The sequence below is a fragment of the Diadema setosum genome, chromosome 14 (genome assembly GCF_964275005.1).
Source record: "Diadema setosum chromosome 14, eeDiaSeto1, whole genome shotgun sequence".
In the NCBI taxonomy this organism is placed as follows: Eukaryota; Metazoa; Echinodermata; class Echinoidea; order Diadematoida; family Diadematidae; genus Diadema; species Diadema setosum.
The window spans coordinates 15,543,625-15,564,200 of NC_092698.1; the positions used below are offsets into that span (position 1 = coordinate 15,543,625).

Genomic DNA, 20,576 nt, shown 5'->3' on the forward strand with positions numbered 1-20,576 from the left:
GTACTATAGTATTGCCATGAATCCTCAAGGAATGTTGTACACGTATAGAGAAGAATATCAATTTTTATATTGATTTAGCCTCTCAACGTTCCAATCTTAATCACTTTCCTTCTTTAAGGGATGGATGACTAAAATCTTCTTCATAGCTGAGATAATCTTTTCCCATGCGAGCAGATCACTAGATCAGGTAGTTTGTTTTGAATCGCAATCCAAGACAGGTATAATTCAATTTTTCTGCGTGAAGGCGATTGGAACACATTCTTGCACTACTACATGTATTTTGCCAACCTTTTGTTGAGGCACTTCGTGACTTCGCAGCAGAAGTAGTACCACTCCATCCCATGGGCCGCTTTGTCCACCTTGTCGGGATGGTAGCAGACGATTGCTAGGAGAAGGCAATTTATCGCTGATCCCGATGGCTTTGAGTGCTCATTCATCATGTTCACGTCAACCGTGCTGGATTTAGGGGGCCAAATGTGAAAGAGCTGCTGTACACACCTTTCAGCGGACCGGGAAGATGCCATCAGTGAATTGAGTTTCTTCAGCTTGGGTTTCAGTGACTCCAATATTCTATTCTTCTCCTCAGTCGCTTGCTTTTCCCGTCTTTGAAGTTCTACAACAGGATAGGCATTGATGTTTGAAACTTGAAACAGTCTAAGAGCTAAACAGTTCATGCCACATTATCATTCTTTAATTCAAATCTGGAGGAAAAACTTGCACGTAACGCACTTGAATGGTGTTGATAAGCACAAGACGTGCTGTTTCTACAATAATTTTGATACATGATTATGGGATGAGGACATACACTGAGCAAGCGTACACAAAAAATATCAGCTTTAACCCTATAAAGCCCAAGGGGGCGGGGGTACATTGAGCCCCACCATATTTTCATTTGCCACTCCTACGCCCTTTACCCGATTTTTTTTCAAGCAAATTTAGTGACTTTATACCTTTTTCATAAAATATTATTGCAAACATTTTGATATATGATTTGGCTATGTCTGATATTGCTGGTTGCCATGGTAACCGTAAACTGACAACAATGTCACTCAGATTTTGCATGTTTTTCTCTTTCAATTTCAAATAATGGATGAAATGGCGTTTTCTAGGCTGTAATTTGCTGAAGGACCAAAATGTGAAGTAATAATGGTTGTGAATTACCCTGAAATGGTCTTGTTATTATTTCCTTTATTTTCAAATGACACAGGCATCAAACAACAGATATAATAGAAATAATCGAAATGCATTTTCCAAAGACTACCGTTTTATTTTGTGTCATTTTTATACAAGCTTTGCCTGTAATATCATTTGTTTTTCAATCTGCAAACTCAAAATTGCAATATTATGGAAATATGAAATGTGACACCAATGTAATGTACCTATCCCAAGAAATATATAATAGGTCTCATATATTTCTTTATATTGCATTGTAATAAATAGCGCCCCATGTGTTGACCTTGAGAAATTTCAACCATAACAAATAGCGACGTTTGAATTGCTTTTCCTTTCTGTCAAATATGAAAATGATTAATATAAAATAAAAACATATATACTGGGGAGAAAGATATCTAAAGAAAAAACATGATTTTAGCATATATTTCCTATGTATTTCTTTATATTTTGGTAATTAGCGCCCTCAATGGGTGACCTTGAGAAATTTCAAATGTTCAGTCATGTAGAGTATGAGTTGCGCTACCCATGTGCCAAATATGACGGTAATACGTCATATGATAAAGACGTTATATAGGGGGCACAATGTGCCTTCCCCCCCCCCCCCCCCCCCCTTGGGGCTGGAAGGGGTCAAAATAGCTTGGGCTTTAAAGGGTTAATATACTGAGAACCAAACATTTGTTGCCTTATTCATATATACATATTTATCATTATAAGAATTATTGAGTAAGTTCTCCAAGTGTTGGCGTGATAATATCATCAAAAACGAAACTGAAATAAAGTTTATGTTGGATTCACGACCAGTTTATTTCGTCACACACATTTTCGAACGATTCGCTCTTTCTCAAGTGTTGATTTCTCAGTATCAACACTTCAGAAAGAGCGAATCGCTCGAAAACAGAATGAACTTTGTTTCAGTTTTGTTTTTGATGATATATATATATATATATATATATACACACTTGATATACAGTTGTGTGTGTGTGTGTGTGTGTGGGGGGGGGGGGGGGGGAGATGGGTGTGTGTAAAGTGGATACTACCAGGTAATTATTTTCTATACCACAGTACAATACATGGCGCGACAAGATGGCCCAGTACAAAGCACAGACTATATAGAAAAAGATGGGTCGAAAACTAACAATACACGTCATTTCGGGGAAGATCAGTACATCCACAGCAGGTCCCATGTCTATGCGTCCTATTTTAATACGAACCTGCTGCAGCAGCCACGAGCTTCTGCACACATTCCACATTCTTCCGAAGGGTACGCACGTTTGTCATTACATGTGCTTCTCCGCCACACGTTCCCTCGGCATCATCCAACAAAAGAGAGCATCTGTTCATGTACCTGAAACACATTGTGACAGGAATCAAATCTTTGAATAGATATTACAAGAAAAATGCATTTCATTTTTTTTTTTCTGACAAAGTTCGTCATTGTTTGATAATGTGTGAGAAACAGACCGGCTTGTGCTTAATTCACAAGCAGCTCTGAAAACTCTTCTTAAGGAAGCGACGATGTCATTAGGTTTCAAATTTCCTAATTGCCTGTGAATAAGTCGTTTAATGTACACATTTTTAAATATGTCCATATAATAATTATGTCCAAAAGCGGAAATACATACAGTTTTCTTGATTTGCACTTAAGCAATGACTCTTTTAAAGGGAGACTACATGCTGTTTCATAGACCAAAAGTATTTCGTTCTAAGAGGAATCGTATCTTCACAGAGCAAAATAGCAATGCAAGAATGGAATCGCGATGATATCATCCGTCGTACTGCGTTTTGATTGTCATCGATGCCGCTTTGACGAAAAATCATTCTACATTGACAAATTCCATAACTCCATTTATTCCGTTTTCATTACAATCACGTAACTTTTTCATTTGATATAAACTTGAACATTGCTGGGAGTTTCCCCGGAATGATGAATTTGTAATGTAGCAGAATGATGTCCCGAGGGGGTGAAATTGAACCCTGCTGAGTTAAGGCAATCTTGTATGAGGTATGATAGTAAGTGGCCCATGAGTCCGACACTGCACTAGGCAAAAAAAAAAAAAAAAAAAAAAAAGGCCACGAGACCGACACTGCGTAACGATACGGCCGATACATAAACATAAAGTGATACATGCACTTTCAACCACACATCTCTTTTTCCCCTTTTCATTGGAAATAACTTATATGATAATAGGGATTATATTTAGTATAGGGGATTTGAAAATTTCAAATTATCATTTACCGTACTAGATTAAATCAAATTCTAATGAATAATGTTTTACAAATTATGAAACGTATAGCATGGCATACCTTAGACACTCTTTGTAGTCGTCGGTTTGGGATGCTTCCAGGCCAATGTTGTACGCATATTGGGCGAGCATCACTTTACCAACCGCTTTAGAGTGACAATTTGGTAGGCATTCCAGAAATTCTTCCAGTTTAGCAGCCTTGACTGTACATGAGAGAAAGTAAAGCAACGAGTGAACGGGTTTCAGTTATCAACATAAACCACAAGAGCAAACCCGTACTTTTTGTGTTTAATCTGGCATCAAAAGTTTTTTCAGCATTGTAGTATTAGGGACCGAGATACATCGTTATCTTCTCCCCCAAATTTTAGGATGACAAGTGACATCATACTGCTTAAGTTTTAACCAATTTAGTCTCAGGAAACATATTCCTTTGATTTTTATGATTTCTTCATGATCTTATTTCATGATTTTTTTTTTTTAATGTTCGTTGGTGAGGTAGAGCAAAAAGAAGTATTTTGTATCAAATTACACTCCTTGTTTCTTCATACACTTAGTTTAGTTGCCAGATTATAGTCTCAGGATTTTTCAAATTTCAACATAAACTCAGACATTATTAGAAGCTTATAGAATATGTCTCTCTCACAAAATGACGGATTTTGTAAATTTTGCTTTGATTTCGTGTAGATTTGACGAACATAATGTAAGATATTCAAAGTAAAATTCAGAAGTTCCAATTAATGACAGGATGATGATATTCTGAAGTGCCCCAGCACTTGATTGAACACAAATGTCTCTCCGCTGAGAAAAATACAAACAATGAAGGTTTCATCACTATCTGATATACTCAGAGAAAGTGAAAATGAATTTGTTTGTATCATGTCTTTCATGTAGCAGATTAATCGTCACGATTGAACAAGCACAGGAATTAGTTTTCATATGAAAATGTTGTTTTATAAAGCAAAATTTATGAAGCAACAATATCACCATCGTCGAAAGATATCGTTGTTAAATGTATACAACTTATTCTTTGTAATTTCTTCAATTTCATTTAACAAGAGGGAATAAATTAAACAGTTGCTTGCATACCAGCATTTGAAAAGCTGTCTTATGACCGTCTTACCTTTTTTTTAAAAAAAAAATCTTAATGCAAGCTCTACACTTCTATTATTCATTTCAATACTCTGTATACCGTTTATGTTAGCTTCTGCAGGGATAGGCTCTCCGGTTTAACATCAGTATAACATTAAAAAAGTATATCGGTCTGATAACCGGCAACTAGCTGCCTATACTTCAAGTCGTTCAAACTAAAAGCTTCGAGAGAAGTTCTTTTTCTAATAAGCATAAGCACATGTATTCCAAGTGTTTCATGTCTTGTCGTCGCTTACCCATCGTGAAAACAGAGATATGATCATTTTGCTGTATAAATACGATGACAAAGACATAATATACTGACGCATTCACAATAAATATGTAGCAGTGATCTGTTTGACTTATTCAAATGCGTGAATCAGATTTATATATCGAGTGGGATTAAGCAGGGAGGTCTCACCTCACTGGAATATTCGATAAGAAGGATGAGACATGTTAAATGTAGCGCAGATTTTAAAGTAGCTTTAGGTGAATTGTTGCCTTATAGGTATACACTGAACAGATTTTGATTTAAGTAATCGTCGTTATGTTTTCAGAGATGACAAAGGGGACAGTGGCGGTGTTACTTGTCAACCATCGCCTACAAAAAAGGAATATTGTTTGGTGTGAAATATACGGAAATTAAAGAGTTATCATACTTCGGAGCCAATTAAGGCATTGTTTATAGTACTTTTAACGTGATGGAGATAAATAATGGCCTCTCATTCGAAATTAAAACAACAGAATAGATAAATTGCTTATTTTCTATTCTCCTATTATGTGACAGAACCCAGTAATGTGTCCGAAGTGTCAAACTCAAATTCTTAGGCGTAGAATGATCTAAGAATATTATGTTCATATTGAAAATGGGTCCTTTATTATCACTTGATTAATTCAGTAAGGATGTTTGAAAGTATTCCCTCACCCTTGACCGTCATGTGAGATATCCAGGTTTGAAATTCTTGAAGACAATTCTCGATGCATTTGCCAAGGCGGTTTCTCCATGCCGAACATTGACATTTTTGCTTCCAGAACGTCAGAGCAAAATACTTTGCAGCATCCATGAAGTGATTTTCAATACCCTGCAGAAAGTGTTCAGATGGGAACAATTAAACAAGAAATGAATATCAGTAAGTAGATATCAATACTTCCATTTTTGTAAAAATATGAATGTAAAACATAGCACTCTACTACGTTACCCATTAAAGACAAAAAGACAGAATACCAAATATGATAATTGGGGAGAATAAAATACGATTTTTTTTTTCAGATATCAAAATTTGAAAACTTTTCAAGTTTAATTCTGCCTAACTCCAGGGATATTTTGAGATTCTTTTCCTTATCTAAAATTTTCCAGATTTCATGGTTCTAGATGATGGGTTTTCCGAGGCTTACTTGTTTTGTTTTTAAAATGGCAAATATCTGCTCGCCCGTATTCATCTAAACTTGAAGACTAATTTTCTTACAACTGTCCCGTGGCATTAAAAAGCATAAAGGGAATAATGAAAATATCAAAACATAGATATCATAAAGATATAACATTATATATATATATATATATATATATATATATATATATTATATATATATATATATATATATATTGTAACTATGCAAAAACACTTACGCTGGTTTAATTCTGTTCATCCAAGACGATGAAACGAAGAAAGAACATAATGTAGGTTTTCCCGGCCAATTTCGCACTTTTGTCAGTCCATTTGATAAAACGTTCATTCAATTTAGCGAAAATCGTCGTCACTGCACATTCTGTCATTCAAAATTGCAACTTGTTCGTTCAATTTAGCATTTCGGTCAATGAAATTCGCACATGTGCCTTTCGAATTCGTAAAACGGGCATTCAAATTGGCACGTGCTCTTCAGTCATTCAAATTCGCCAGCACTGGCGGAAAATGGTATTTCAGTCATTCAATTTCGCGTATGGGCAGTCAAATTCCAAACATGTTCATTCAAATTGGCGTAATGTTATTTCTATTTTGAAAAGGTGAGAACCGTGATTTATACGTATTTAAATGTGAATTTTTGTTTCATCCACACACTGTTAAGTATATAGTAAAGGTATCTTTGACCCTAAATAACTCAAGTTTGTTGTTCTGTAACGCCCCTCTTCTTCCATACATGTTATCAGAACTATACATGCCATGCTTGCACCAGTACCATAGGTTCACTACACTTTCTTATGTCCAGTCATGGCAGCACGAGTTATAGATACAGTCGCATCTCTCAAGAAAACAGGGAAAGAATCATAGAAGCATTTGAGGGTAATAACCTTGACAAATTGATGGCTAGAGCTGATCCAAGAACTTTTATTTATTCCTAATGATAATTAACGCAATCTAGCACCCACCAAATGAAAATAATGAAACATGCAGATGAAAGAAATAATCATGTAAATTGAAACCTCCTTCTCCCAATTATTGACAAAACAAACTTAAGATCAATGTATCTGTGAATAAAATAATGCTATCGAACATTATAAACACATACACTTATTTTGAAAGTACTGTTGCAAAGGTGATATCAGAATAAAAGCATAACCGTGTCTGCTAAATTGACTGCAGCAAATGCGAAATTGGATGCCCAAGAATGAATTCGAATGAACGAGCGCAGCGTTTACGTGATCACGTGACTATATCGTGCTAAATTGAATGAACGATTTGCGAAATGGTGCTTGTCTTACGAATTTGAACCGAAAAAGTGCTGATTCGAATGATGTAAAAGGTAATTTGAATGCTCCAAAATGAATTTGAATGAAAAGATTATAAAATTGAAATACCGAACATGCCGCCTAGTCTAAATTGTGCTAAATTGAATGCAGCAATTAGGAATTGGAATGAAAAAAGTGCGAAATTGGCCGGGAAAACCTATATTATAGTGGAGTGTTTGGAAAGACAGCTCCGTGTTAGCCTACCTTATCTCCGCTTGGATGGTTGCCGTGTTCTCGGTAAAGGGTGGCCAGTTTCAGGGAAGTCACGGCGACGTTCTTGGCTGCCAAAACAGTTTCCTCGTCGGTGCAAGCCAACTGGCAGGCCTTCTTGTAAAGTTCCAGGGCTTCTTTGAGGCAGCGCACCCTTTTTTGCGAACCAACCTGATGGTCAGCTGATTTGAAAAGGTCGTTGCCAAACATCCTCTTCTCCACTGATGCTGAGACGGGAGGGGAAGATGCTCTGGCAGATGTTCTCCTGGTTTCGCCTAAAAGCCGTAACGTTGGAATAATGCCATATCAGCTTGTTTCTTTTCTCTTCGTGTTTTTATTTTCTTCTTAACACGGTAAGAAGAAGAATTTCATGAAAATGAAATTCTAAAGGGAAATGATTTGTATTTTTTTTTTACACCTAGGACAACGATTTATGTATACACTTACCAACAATCCTCTCCCATCTTTGTTTGAGTCCATGTCCATAAAAAAAAAAAAAATATATATATATATATATATATATATATATATATATATATAGATATATATATATATATATATATATATATATATATATATATATAGATCTGTTCATACCCTACCCGCCAATCCAACTCATTTCATTTGTCATTAACTGGGACACTTTTGCTAAATCTATATTTTCCTGTACTGGCCACAGATTTTGGAATTCTCCTAAAAGGAAGCTTCAAGTTTAAACAAATTCACATTCAAATTGAAGAAGTTGTTTATAAATTATTATTATATCAGTATGAGTTACATTTTAGTTAGCCTTAACTTAAAGTTCTTTTTCTTATTCGTCATACTCATTTTTAATCGATATTTGTACAATGTGTAATCTATCTCAGTGATCTGTCCCATCTTGTGCATCGCGTGTGTTGGTATAGACCTTTCACCTCCTCTTCCTTGTAGCTTTTTTCCTCTTTTCTTGTTCTCATGTCTATTTCTGTTTCTCCCTCAAAGATAAACCTTTCTTTTAATTCACTCCGGTTTTTTTTTTTTTTTTATCTGAGTAACTTGCTTCCTTTGTGTTATTAGCCTTGTTAAGTATTTGGAGACTGCAAAATACAAGCTTGGCTTTTCAGGATGTCTCCTCCATTTCCTACAACTTTGATTTTAATTCAGTATCAGCTGAAAATGATGCGTAGTACATGTATTCTTAATTTCACGTATTTTTCTCACTCCATTGTATTCATATCGTGTTATTTTATGTATGTAAATGTTTTCCATTGTTGGAAATGAAATAAAATGAAACATTCAAGGGTTAACGTATTTCCGACCTATTTAAAGGGTGTGTACAGTTCTGGTCGAGGTGAAGATTTAGCTTTTAACATTTTGTGAGATATTCAGAAACCACTCTATGAGATGTCAAAGAGCATGCAGTTCTAAGGGGTATCAAAAGTTTATTCGATGAAAATCGGTTTTGAAATGGCTGAGATATCCAAAAACAAGGTGAAACAAAGAGATACTAATAAAGTTGGGGCATGTCGCCTTTTATTGTTAGCACTTTTTTGGATATCTCAGCCATTTGAAAACCAATTTTCATCAAATAAATGTTGAATCCTTCTTAAAATTACATGCTCTTTCATATTTCATAAGAGGCTTTTCATTATCTCACTTAGGAATGTTCAAAACATGAATCCCTACCTCAACCAGTACTGTACAGTCCCTTTAAAGTAAGCAGTGTCCAATGCACGACGACTAAATGTAATGACCCGTCCATATTGATTCATTGAACTTGCCGCAAGATTGTTTGAAAATAACATAATGTTGAATTTGGGCTTTACCAACGACCCCTCCGATCAAATAGTGTCTGGGTTCCATTTCACTGTTAGGGTTAGCGTCGTATCACATGAATTACCTGCTGACTTGGTCATTCGCTTCGTGACTATTTCTTTACAGACAATCACGGCCTTCCGAAGGCGCGGTAAAGATGTTTTCTCCGCAAATCCATCGTACAAGCTCTCCGCATCGTCCAGCTCACGTAAGCATTTAGCCAAGTACCTAAAATGCATTGTGAAAATTATCACAGATTTAAGTTGAAAGTATAAAAAAGAAACTACAAGAAAACCACTATTCAGGGGGACTTTTTACATTTTTACATTTAACATTTATCATCAACGAAAATTGGTAGACGCCTTTAAAACTGAAATCTTGGCAATTACTACACCTTCCGATATCTATTTTTTTTCCAATAACGATCACGATTCTCAAGGCAATATGATGATAAATATGTGCTCCAATTTAGCTTGTCGTCCAATTTGTTTATAAGAGTCAGCACTTTGGGAAATTATAGGGACATGGAAAGAAAGAACATATCAAAATTATTTGGATCAAACAATGACAAAATGAAAAAAAAAAGATAATTATGATCATTTTTAGTGTGGATTTATCTTCTATATGGATTCCCACTGCCATCAAAGGACAACCGAGAAAGTAGTAATACCGCGAAGAAAACTAAAGTCGTTGAAGTTTGATATTTCCTACATTTTCCCTAAAGAACTTTTTCAGTCCTATACAGTGAGGGGTAAAAGAATGAGCACTTATTTCAGTTATAACGGAGATGATGTTTTTAGCACCCATTCCCCCCCCCCCCCCAAAAAAAAAAAATGTAAGTTGATGATCAATAGTGCTGACCAATACGGTCACATGCACTGGGTATTACAAAAATGTTCGAACTCTGGAAATGATCATGAAAGGTAAGCGTAGGACCACATACCGTAGGCATCCCTCGCCATCGGCTTTGGCTTTTTCAAAGCCAATTTCGTAGAGACCCAAAGCCAAAAAATGTTTAGCTCTTGCTTTGGCTCTACATTTCGGCAGGCGTTCTTGAAAAGCATCCAGTCTATGAGGATACGTAATGTCTGGAAGTAAAATAACATGCAGGGAAAGAGTACGATCTCATCATTATTATTATCTCCCTTAAAACCTCACGCTGTGTCAGAATTCACTTGAACTAAATATTCTCAAAGTTGTGGTTAAGTGAACCTTCTCAATTCCGTGTGAGTAGGGCCTAATGTTATCCGAGATACTGTACTGCCGACAATTTAACAGGGATGGAATGACCTAATGTGCTGTCTGATAACCGGCAACTTGGATTCAGGCCGCAAATCGATCGCTGTATTTAGCAGCATTGAAAGTGTAAGGCCGTGTCACACCTTTCCGGGCAAGCCTTGCGTGCGACTTGCGAAGAACAATTTTTACTACCCGGAGGTCTCAACAGATGACCCGCACATGACAGTACCTAGCACGTATCTCACCCGTAGTTACCCGAGCCCTATTCACCCGCAGCCAAGTTTAGGCCCTGTCACACCTTTCCGGAGCTACGCGGGATTGTTGCGTGTGGGGATTTTCCAGCACGCAGGACAATTTTTTGCGCGCGGACAAGGATTTGGGCAAGTTTCGCATGTGTCTTACCTGCTGGACCCGTGCTACTTACGTTCTACTTCCATGTGACCTGCGTGTCAGGCGCATGGGTGGCGAGTGAGGGCTGACAACTCGGTGAAGGAATCCCTCTGAAGGAATGGCAGAAGTCCCACAGAATGTCATGATCTTAGCCGCATATGGGGACTGTGAAGTACCTGCGTTACAGCTGCGAAATACTTGCGTGGGAGTTGCCTGCGAGGTGCTGCCGCCCGCAGAAAATTCTCCTGCGTGCTGGAAAATCCCTACTCGCAACAAGTCCGTATAGCTTACCCGGAAAGGCGTGAGAGCGCCTTTATACATTGAAATTTAAACACGCTTACGCATCTCGTATAGTGTCAGCCAAACATTTATGACCCTTGTCAAATGCCAGGGTGAGGTCAAATGGGTTAACTTGTCAAGCGTTCAGTACGTGTTGATGCAATAAGCCATAACAACTAATAATTCCACATTGGTACAGATAACCTTTCTTTTTTCTCAGTTGGTTAGGCACCTCACTCGTTTTGAAAGCGGCAAGATGCATTAGCTTGTCCGCCGTAGCAGTTTATGGAAATCATGTTCAAACAAAGAATAAACTTGGGGATTATACATCATGGGCGTAAATCCCGGGGGATGGGGGGATAATATTATATCCCCCCACTTTTGAGGGAGGGGGGGGGGATGGCCTGTACAAATATCCCCCCCTGAAATTCTCCCAAGAAAAAGATGTAGGAACAAAAAACAAACAAAAAGAAATGTGGTTATATTGATTTCAGCATGATGGATTATTGCATAGCCTATAATCTAGGCGGAGAATGCAGTTATTGTCTTTGTAATTTGCTGTTAAGCTAAACGTATGATGCAGCGAGATAATTGTCTTTGCCAAACGATACATCTGATGCGGCGAGACTAGCAACAGTGGACGCATCTACCGCGTCCGCTAGGCGCCACGATCGGTGGCAGTTTTTTTTTTTTCCGTGTAAGAAGACTGCCACCCATTCAGAAAAAAAAGAAAGAAAACAACGACAAACAACTGGATCATAGGCGGTGTATTCGCGCGCATCCACTGTTCGTAGTCTCGTCGCATCAGACCAGCTGCATCCCTACCTAGGTTATAGGCTACATACTGTATGCATGAGCCATGACGTTCGCCCGCCCGCCTCGTATGGAAGCAGGAGCCCGTCAAAAACACGGATATACGTCGTGTAGTAATTCGAATTGCTACGCGACGTAAATAATTACGTCGTGTCGCAATTCGAATTACTACGCGACGTAATTATTTGCGTCGCGTAACAATTCGAATTACTACACGACGTAATTCCGAATTACTGCTCAACGAATTAACGTCACGACATTAAATGAATTAGTGTCGTGTTGCAATTCCCAATGCTACACAACGTAAATAATTACGTTGCGTAATAATTCCAATTACGACGCGACGCAAATAATTACGTTGTGTTGTAAATAATTACAACACGACGTAATTCCGAATTACTGCTCAACGAATTAACGTCACGACATTAAATGAATTAGTGTCGTGTTGCAATTCCCAATGCTACACAACGTAAATAATTACGTTGCGTAATAATTCCAATTACGACGCGACGCAAATAATTACGTTGTGTTGTAAATAATTACAACACGACGTAATTCCGAATTACTGCTCAACGACTCACGCAGCGAATTAAGGTAGCGACGTTAATTCAACCAATGCGATCGTTCGTAATAGCGGGTGAAAAACTCAGGAGGAGTACGAAGCGCATGCAATCCGGTGAAAACCGAAGCTGGCTATACAGCAGGGAGGTGGAAGTTCCTTTCCACCTCCCTGCTATAGCCTACGGCGAGCCATACGCATTTCGTTTACAGTACAATCCTATGAAATGTTTAAAACCTAAATTATAGGGCCTACATTGTATCAGAAAATATGTATTCAAGCCATATCCGCTAACCAAATACTGACAAACATGCTGTAGGAAATGAGTGTCTAGCCCTTTGGCACGTGCACCGTGACGCATCACTGAGCAAATAACGAACGATCCCAATGGTTGATTTAACGTCGCTACGTTAATTCGCTGCGTTAGTCGTTGAGTAGTAATTCGGAATTACGTCGCGTTGTAATTATTTACAACACAACGTAATTATTTGCGTCGCGTCGTAATTGGAATTACTACGCGACGTAATTATTTACGTTGTGTAGCATTAAGAATTGCAACACGACACTAATTCATTTAATGTCGTGACGTTAGGTCGTTGAGCAGTAATTCGGAATTACGTCGCGTAGCAATTCGATTTACTACGCGACGTAAATAATTACGTCGCGTAGTAATTCGAATTACGACGCGTAGTAATTCGAATAACGACACGACGTAATTATTTACGTCGCGTAGCAATTCGAATTACTACGCGACGTATATCCGTGTTTTTGGCGGGCTCCTGCTTCCATACTCCTGCTTCCATTGCTAGCAGCGCTCGCGTACTTCTCTCGCACGCCAATGCATGTAAACGCTGGGTTGTCTTCAATTAAAGTACGGTTTGCTTAATCTATTCCTGTGAGGTAACTGAAGTTAAAAGGTAAAATTTCCTTCAATACGAGATGAACTTTCAAGTTTTCAATCTCCGCCTATACGGTCCTTATATAACCTTGCGTTTCTGATAATGCTTATTGTTTACTCTCCAAAGGAATGGGGTTAGACATAAAAGGTAATATTCTATATGGACGATTGGAATTACGGAACATAATTATGTTATTAGAGTCCACAAAGATTGCCATAGAGACACATACGGAGAAAAAATTGTGCTTGTTTGTTTAACCTTGTTTGCTTTGTTATTGTTTTATGTTAAGATTTTGAACACATAATGTACAAAACTGATCTCGCGGAATAAATTTATTCAAGTGAATAAAACTATATATATATTCACCTTTATCCAGCAATTTGTTCTCAATGTTTTGATCAGAGGAAAACTAGTGTTAGTTGTCGCATGTCACAAGTTATCCCGGGTTACATGAAGAGCTGTCACTATACCTTGCCACTACAACTCGACTTCTGTGGAAACCGTTCTTCGTTATTCTGCCAAGTACCATTATATCCCCCCCCCCCCCGAAAAAAAAAAAAAAAGCGCAAGCGCTCGAAACCGAGCGCTTTAAAAGTTCAATCGTGTGCAGTGGATGAAGTTGGGGGAGACAAATCATTTTGTCCCCCAAGCAATTCCCGAGATGAGGACAAATCTCGAACTTTCTTTATGGAAAATTGGACAACTACCGCCAGAATTATGCACCGGATCGCTGAATTGCAATCATAAATATGCAAAAGCTACTGGGTCCCTTTCGATAGACTTTGTACACTTTTGAGATTGACGTTTTATTTCCTTATATTCATCAAAGAGTGTGCAGCAGATCTTTCACGTACAAAAGCTCCCTCATATGCAGAGGCGTCGATGGAGGGGGAGGGGGATGGTTCCCCCATAAAAGTATTGGGGACAAACAGATCATTTTGCTCCTCCTCGTAACTCCCGAGATGTGGACATGTTCTTACTTTTTTTGATAGAAGACTGTCTAAATATTTCACCCAAAGATGACTGAATTTCAATTCTGAAAATACAAAATCTCCCTCGCGTAAGAGGGGGATAGGCCTAACCCCTCCCATACCCTCCCCGTTCAATCATTTCTACTTAATACACTTATAATTAGATTGACAGATTTCAAAATGTTTCATCCAAAGTGTGCACCAGGTCTGTTACTTCATTTTAAAGAAATGCAAATGTTCCTTGGGTGGGAGGAGATATCTAGATACTTTCAATTAACAGAGGATCTCCCCCCCCCCTAAAAAAATAGTATACACTTCTGGGATTGAAATTTCAACGGATTACATCATAAATGTGTTTACGAGATATTTGTTGCTGCCAGTAATTGCCAGCAGTTGCGCCCGGTGCGCCCCCCTTTATTTTTCAAAGCGAAAAAAATATAGCTACAAACGGCAGTTTTTGGACTGTAAAATGTCAAAAATTTTCAAGCTCGCTCGCATCAGGGAGGTGGGAAGAGAAACACCTCTCTGCTCGCATTTAATCATGTCATTCTCCTGATGTTGCTGCCAGTAATTGTCAGCAGTTGCGCCCGTTGCGCCCCCACCCCCTTAATTTCCTAAGCGAAAAAAGTACAGCTACAAACGGCAGTTTTTTGACTGTAAAATGTCAAAATTTTCAAGCTCGCTCGCTTCGCTCGCTCGCATTTAATCGCTATGCTATTCTCCTGATGTTGCTGCCGGGTAATTGCCAGCAGTTGCGCCCGGTGCCCCCCTTAATTTTCAAAGCGAAAAAGATATAGCTACAAATGGCCGCTTTTGGACTGTACAATGTCAAAATTCATGATCGCGTTCATGATCTTCAGTGTAAGAATTAAGACAAGAAGTTTCCCTAAATGATACCATTTTATAGGTAAAATAATATTGTTCAATAATAATCTACATAAAATGTCCTGCTACCTTAAACATGTTGGACTGTTTCAAGTCGATAGAACACGCAAAAAAAATGAATCAAATTGCACCATTTACAACATCAATGTGCAAAAAGTTCTCACTGTGGGAGGGGGAAACCCCCCTCCCACCCCCCCCCCCCTCGCTCGCATCTCTCCCTCGCATCTAACCGCTCCCCCTAAGATCAAATCCTGGTTACACCGGTGATAGGCCCCACTATTTAGTAGGCCTTCACAGTGATGTCGCACAGGCCAGGGAGGTGACGTGCACAGGCGGAGCAAGAGCTGAAATACCACGACGTAGTCATTCAATTATCTATAGTTCTTTTTCTTACTTGTTTTTTTATAGGAAAAAAATCCCAAATTTCACCAAAAGTGTGCACCAGATCGCTGAATTTGAGGTCTGAAAATGCCAAATTTTCCTCGGGGGGATACCCCCCTCCCACACCCTCCCCCAGGCCGCTCCGCTCCCTCGCAGATATTCAAACTCAAAGCCCCTCCCCTATTCCCCATCATTAAAATGGAACGATGTCCCTGTGATGATTGCTTCACTGACTTCAATCAAGAAAATTGAAGAATACAATTAATAGCTACAGGAAAATATCTACTACGTTATTCAAGAAATGGATATCCTTATTAGCATTTTATTGAATTTATTTGGGCATTATTCAGGGCTGCGCTACGTTTTTGAAAGGGGGGGGGGGCAAAATCGCCTGTCAGTCAAGAAAAAAGAACATCAAAAGACAAGAGAAACAACAACAAAAAAGTCTTCATACTTTTAAGGTCTGATTTTCTGCCGAAAGTCGGCTGACAAGAAAAAAACAAACAAGCAAAAACAAGAACAAAAATTCGTCATATTTTTGCTGCCACTTCCCTCCCACTTTGCATGGAAAAGAGTGGGACATTTGATCCCTGTAAAGTGTGTGTGTGTGTGGGGGGGGGGGGGCGGGCAAGCTCCCCTCCACCCCCCCCCTCCAGGTCCGGTTATGGGCTTGTAATCGTGGTGATGGTGACTATCGCCAATCATCCCCCCCCCACTCCTCAGTACGGATTTACGCCGTTGTTATACATACCGTAGACCACAATGGCCCGTTAATTTCATTTTTTTTTTCAATGAATGCATAAACCCTTTTCTATTTGATATTGCCCAATAACTACCTTGCTGTCGGCTACATGTGCTAACACGCATCATTTTAAGAATAACATGAATAATCCATCACAGGTGTTTTTCTCAGTGAATTTACAAACCAATATCAATATGCCTGATTATGCAAATGGCCTTTTTCTTCTCATGCACAAAGTGAAACTGTGAGGTGGCTTATCAAGTAAGTTGTTTGCATGGTCAATTTATCAAGTAGGGGATGTCGGATTTTTAACTAGTAGTACAGGACGTTAAAATGAAAATTTGTACATTTTATAGCGTATTGGAGGTTGTCGAAGGTCTCGTAAAAGAAAAAATCTTTACCCAATCCTTACCAAAATTTCAGTGATCAGTGGAATCAAATTTGTTCACGAATGATGTAAAAGAATACATTGCTTGTTAATTAACAAAACAATCGAAAGGTTATACCGTATCTTCAATCAAAGTTTAGACGATTCACTAAATCTTTTTGTTTCAACTCATTCCTGTACCTTTAACCTGAGTATGATTCAGATCCAAATATTCACTAACGCAGCTTTCTAAGCATTCGACTAGATGGTTGCCCCATGCCGGGATTTTGCAGTTTTTCTTGGAATATGCCTTTGCGAAGTATTCAGCAGCCTCCATGAAATGATCTTCAATAACCTGGAGAGAGTATCAAGATACAAAATAGGCAAAGAAGTAATGTAAGGCCGACGCCATTAAACGCCATTTGTACAAAAATCTGAGCAGGTGTCACGGAATGTTTAATTAATCTTGCAGTGATATAATATGTTTGGGACAGAAATTCGCATGTTAAAGAAAATGGTCCCTAATTCGAGTAATTTTTTTTTGACAGCATGACTGATTCCTAATCCTGTCGAATAAAAATGATGGAAACATTAGACGTTAGGCTATGTTATAGGAAATGTTATTTAAGTGGCATGAAGACGAATTGAAGGAAAGTCATGTGCAATCATCCCACCTCATCCCCTGTTAGATGACTGCGATGTTCTCGATAAAAGGTGGCCAATTTCATGGAGGTCACGGCGACGTTTTTGGCAGCCGAAACATTGTCCTCATCAGTGCGAGCCAACCGGTAAGCCCCCTTGTACAGTTTCAGGGCTTCCTTGAGGCAGCGCATCCTTTCTTCCGAAGCAGCCTCTTGGTTATCAGCTGCCCAGAAAAGCCTGTCCCTCAAAGTTCTCTCCTCCGCCAACATGACCGATGCCAAGACAGAAGGGGCAGTTGCTCTGGCAGATGCTTCCGCGCTTTTATCTAAGTACAAAAAAGAAAGAAAGAAAAGAATATGAAAGCAATACATTTACAAGGGGTTGTATTATATATTTATCACACAATATGACATTTAACAAAGGTATAGTCTCTTGAGTATTAGCACTATACTCTCCCAGACAATTTGCCAGAGAAAGTTATCATCAAGATTGTTATTATTATTGCCCAGCATTGCGCCAGGTAGGGCTACCTATTTGTATACACTGTGATTAAGAAGGACATTGTGGGCAAGATATCCAGTCCAAAAATGGACACACTAAGCAACATTCGAACCCAAGTCCTTCTGTTTTCAAATTCAGAGTCTTATCCATTCTAGGAAGAGGGTACAGTTTATGGTCTCATATTTTTCTCTTCCTTATTCTAGAAAACATTTCAGATGGGCAGAAGCAAGGGCACTTTCTTTTTAATCATGCCCCAGATGTTTGTCCACAAAATGTTACTCCAAAATATAATTTGTAATGGTTAATCAAATCGCAAGTTGCATTACTGTGTAATACATTATTTTTATCCATCTTCGTCATCGATTACATAGCAGGCCTACGCTTTGATTCTGTTATATTTGAGTATTTTATTCAACAACGAGTCCAAAAGTAGCAACCAGAACTACGTCATAATATTATGACCGATGACGTCAACCTGCCAGCACAGCCTGATTACAAGTTCGGGATTATTGCCAGTGTTGAGATAGCACTAATTCCGTGCAGTCCTAGCACCGAACATAGAATCAGCCAATGTGTTTGTCCTCCATCCCTTGATATCTGCATGATAACACGTCTTCCAGTTTCAATTATTGATGTCACTTTTTTTGGCAATCAAAACACCCTCCATGAAGTGCAAAAATTAGCTCTTCAAGTCCACTTTACAAAACAATAACAAATAAAACTTATCACTTTGTTTCTTGATCTGTTCTGATGTTATTGTCAGCTTAACGTGAACCAATACCTAGTCTTGCTACTTATGAAATATTACCAGGTTTGTATTGTAACCTTACCACTATGAACAGATGCATATGTATGATATACATTAACATTGATTATGATAAACTGATTACACTCACCTAAGAGTTCAGTGGATTCAATTCATTTATTTTTCATTCTCATTTTTCTTCCAACAAAACATAACACAATGTAATTCAGGAATTCTATCATAAGCATATATACATTACAAAGGTACGAAAAATAAACGATAGTGAACAAACTAATAGGGGTGAAATATGTATACATACCGGAAAATACACAATTATGTTTAGAGGGGGAAAAAGAGAACAGAGGTCCACTAAATAGCAATGCTTGTAGATTGTAGACCACTCAAGAATCTCTTCAAACCCATTTACTGTAATTACAAGTACATAACGCAAAAATAATTGAGACAAAATGGAACAAACAACAGAGATACAACAACTTGACATGACAACAACTGAGGAGGATACGATTGAAAGGAATAGGGCAAAAACAAAATTAAAGGAAGAAAGGAAAGATAAAGAGAGAGAGAGATATATTGCCTACACGCTGAACAAGAAAAACGGAAGAGGGAATTGAGGAGGTACTTTGGACAGCTGTGCAAAAATGATGCAAATAAAATGCCGTATTTCATTGCCTAATGATGTCGTTTTTCACTGCGTAATGATGAATTCAATGATGATGAACCTTATGTTTGCCGTAACCTATATAGATAATGAAATATCTCAGCCAGAATGTTAAAAAAAAATATCAAATTACGCTTAGAAGGGTATAACAATGAAGATTTTTTTTTTTTTTCAGAACTTAATGAATTCCAAAATTTAGGGCCGGTGTGTATAAATGTATTCTGAGCTGATAAGGTACTTAAAAGAGGTAAATGAAATTCATTAGACCGGCTAGTAGGATAATCATGAAAAGATTGATTTCGTGAAAACAGTGAATTAAAGATATCGGGAAGAGCATTTGTGTTGTAGTTGAACATGAACTGACCCAGTTGAGAAAGAAACAAATCTTTAATTTTTGAAATCTTGGTGAATAATGAATCTGAATGGGAGCGTGGCAAAGCCCCACAAATTATTCGAAGTATTTTTGCAGTAACAATAATTTATCTAAAAAGTTTGATGGGCGCTATCCCATGCTAAAATTTCGTAATTAAGATAAGGTCGTAGTAAAGAAGAATACAACGATAGCAAGGAAGACGATGGAATGTGAAACTTAAGTCTGTTAATAACACCAATATTACGTGAAACTATTTTACTTATGTTAATGATATCAGGCCTCCACGAAAGTTTACCATCCACTGTGATATTATACCAAGGAATTGTATGTGGGATACACGTTCTTATTGAGTGTCATCAAAAATAAGATCTATGCTTAATGTTTCTAGCTATGGATTTACTAAAAAGCATACTTAGTTTTCTGAAGATTGAGTGGTAATTTATTACTCTTATCCACTGAGTCACTTTCTTCAATTCAGAGTTGACGGTGCTTACTAGAGTAACTGGGTTTTGATGGGGAAAAAAAACATTTGAATCATCAGCAAAAGTATAAATGAGAGTATGTCAGATGATCTGCAAAATTCATTGGTATAAACAACAAAAAGTAAAGGACCTATATGAGGGACGCCACATATAATAATTTTGAGATTTGAGTTATTCTCGTTCAGGGATACTTTATTTTAGGTTTTGCAGATACTCCTGAACCACTCCAAAGCCTTCCCCCGTATGCCATAATGAGACAAATTATGAAATAACATTTCATGATTAATTGAATTGTATCGAAGGCCTTTGAGAAGTCCAGGAAGATACCAACAAGGTGTGAATGATTATCTATAGTA

The 20,576-nt window shown here is 38.0% G+C and overlaps 1 protein-coding gene across 1 annotated transcript; it reads right to left on the bottom strand.

The window, feature by feature from the left end:
- Positions 1-269: 269 nt before the first annotated feature.
- LOC140237958 (uncharacterized) lies at positions 270-17,135 on the bottom strand. The gene is made up of 8 exons (XM_072317888.1): positions 17,000-17,135; positions 10,217-10,361; positions 9,359-9,501; positions 7,474-7,754; positions 5,470-5,626; positions 3,478-3,619; positions 2,385-2,518; positions 270-613 (listed from the first exon to the last, which is right to left on the bottom strand). Exons 1-8 carry the CDS (start codon positions 17,133-17,135, stop codon positions 270-272), a joined length of 1,482 nt encoding a protein of 493 aa, XP_072173989.1.
- Between the last annotated feature and the right edge of the window lie 3,441 nt (positions 17,136-20,576).

What these genes read in the sequence shown, in the direction of transcription:
- LOC140237958 (XM_072317888.1), bottom strand. Translation starts at nt 17,135, where the DNA reads ATGGAGGCTGCTGAATACTTCGCAAAGGCATATTCCAAGAAAAACTGC. An exon ending in GATGGCGAGGGATGCCTACG is followed by an intron (nt 9,502 to 10,216) that starts GTATGTGGTCCT and finishes AATGCATTTTAG; the next exon opens with GTACTTGGCTAAATGCTTAC. An exon ending in GCTCGTGGCTGCTGCAGCAG is followed by an intron (nt 614 to 2,384) that starts GTTCGTATTAAA and finishes ATCCTGTTGTAG; the next exon opens with AACTTCAAAGACGGGAAAAG.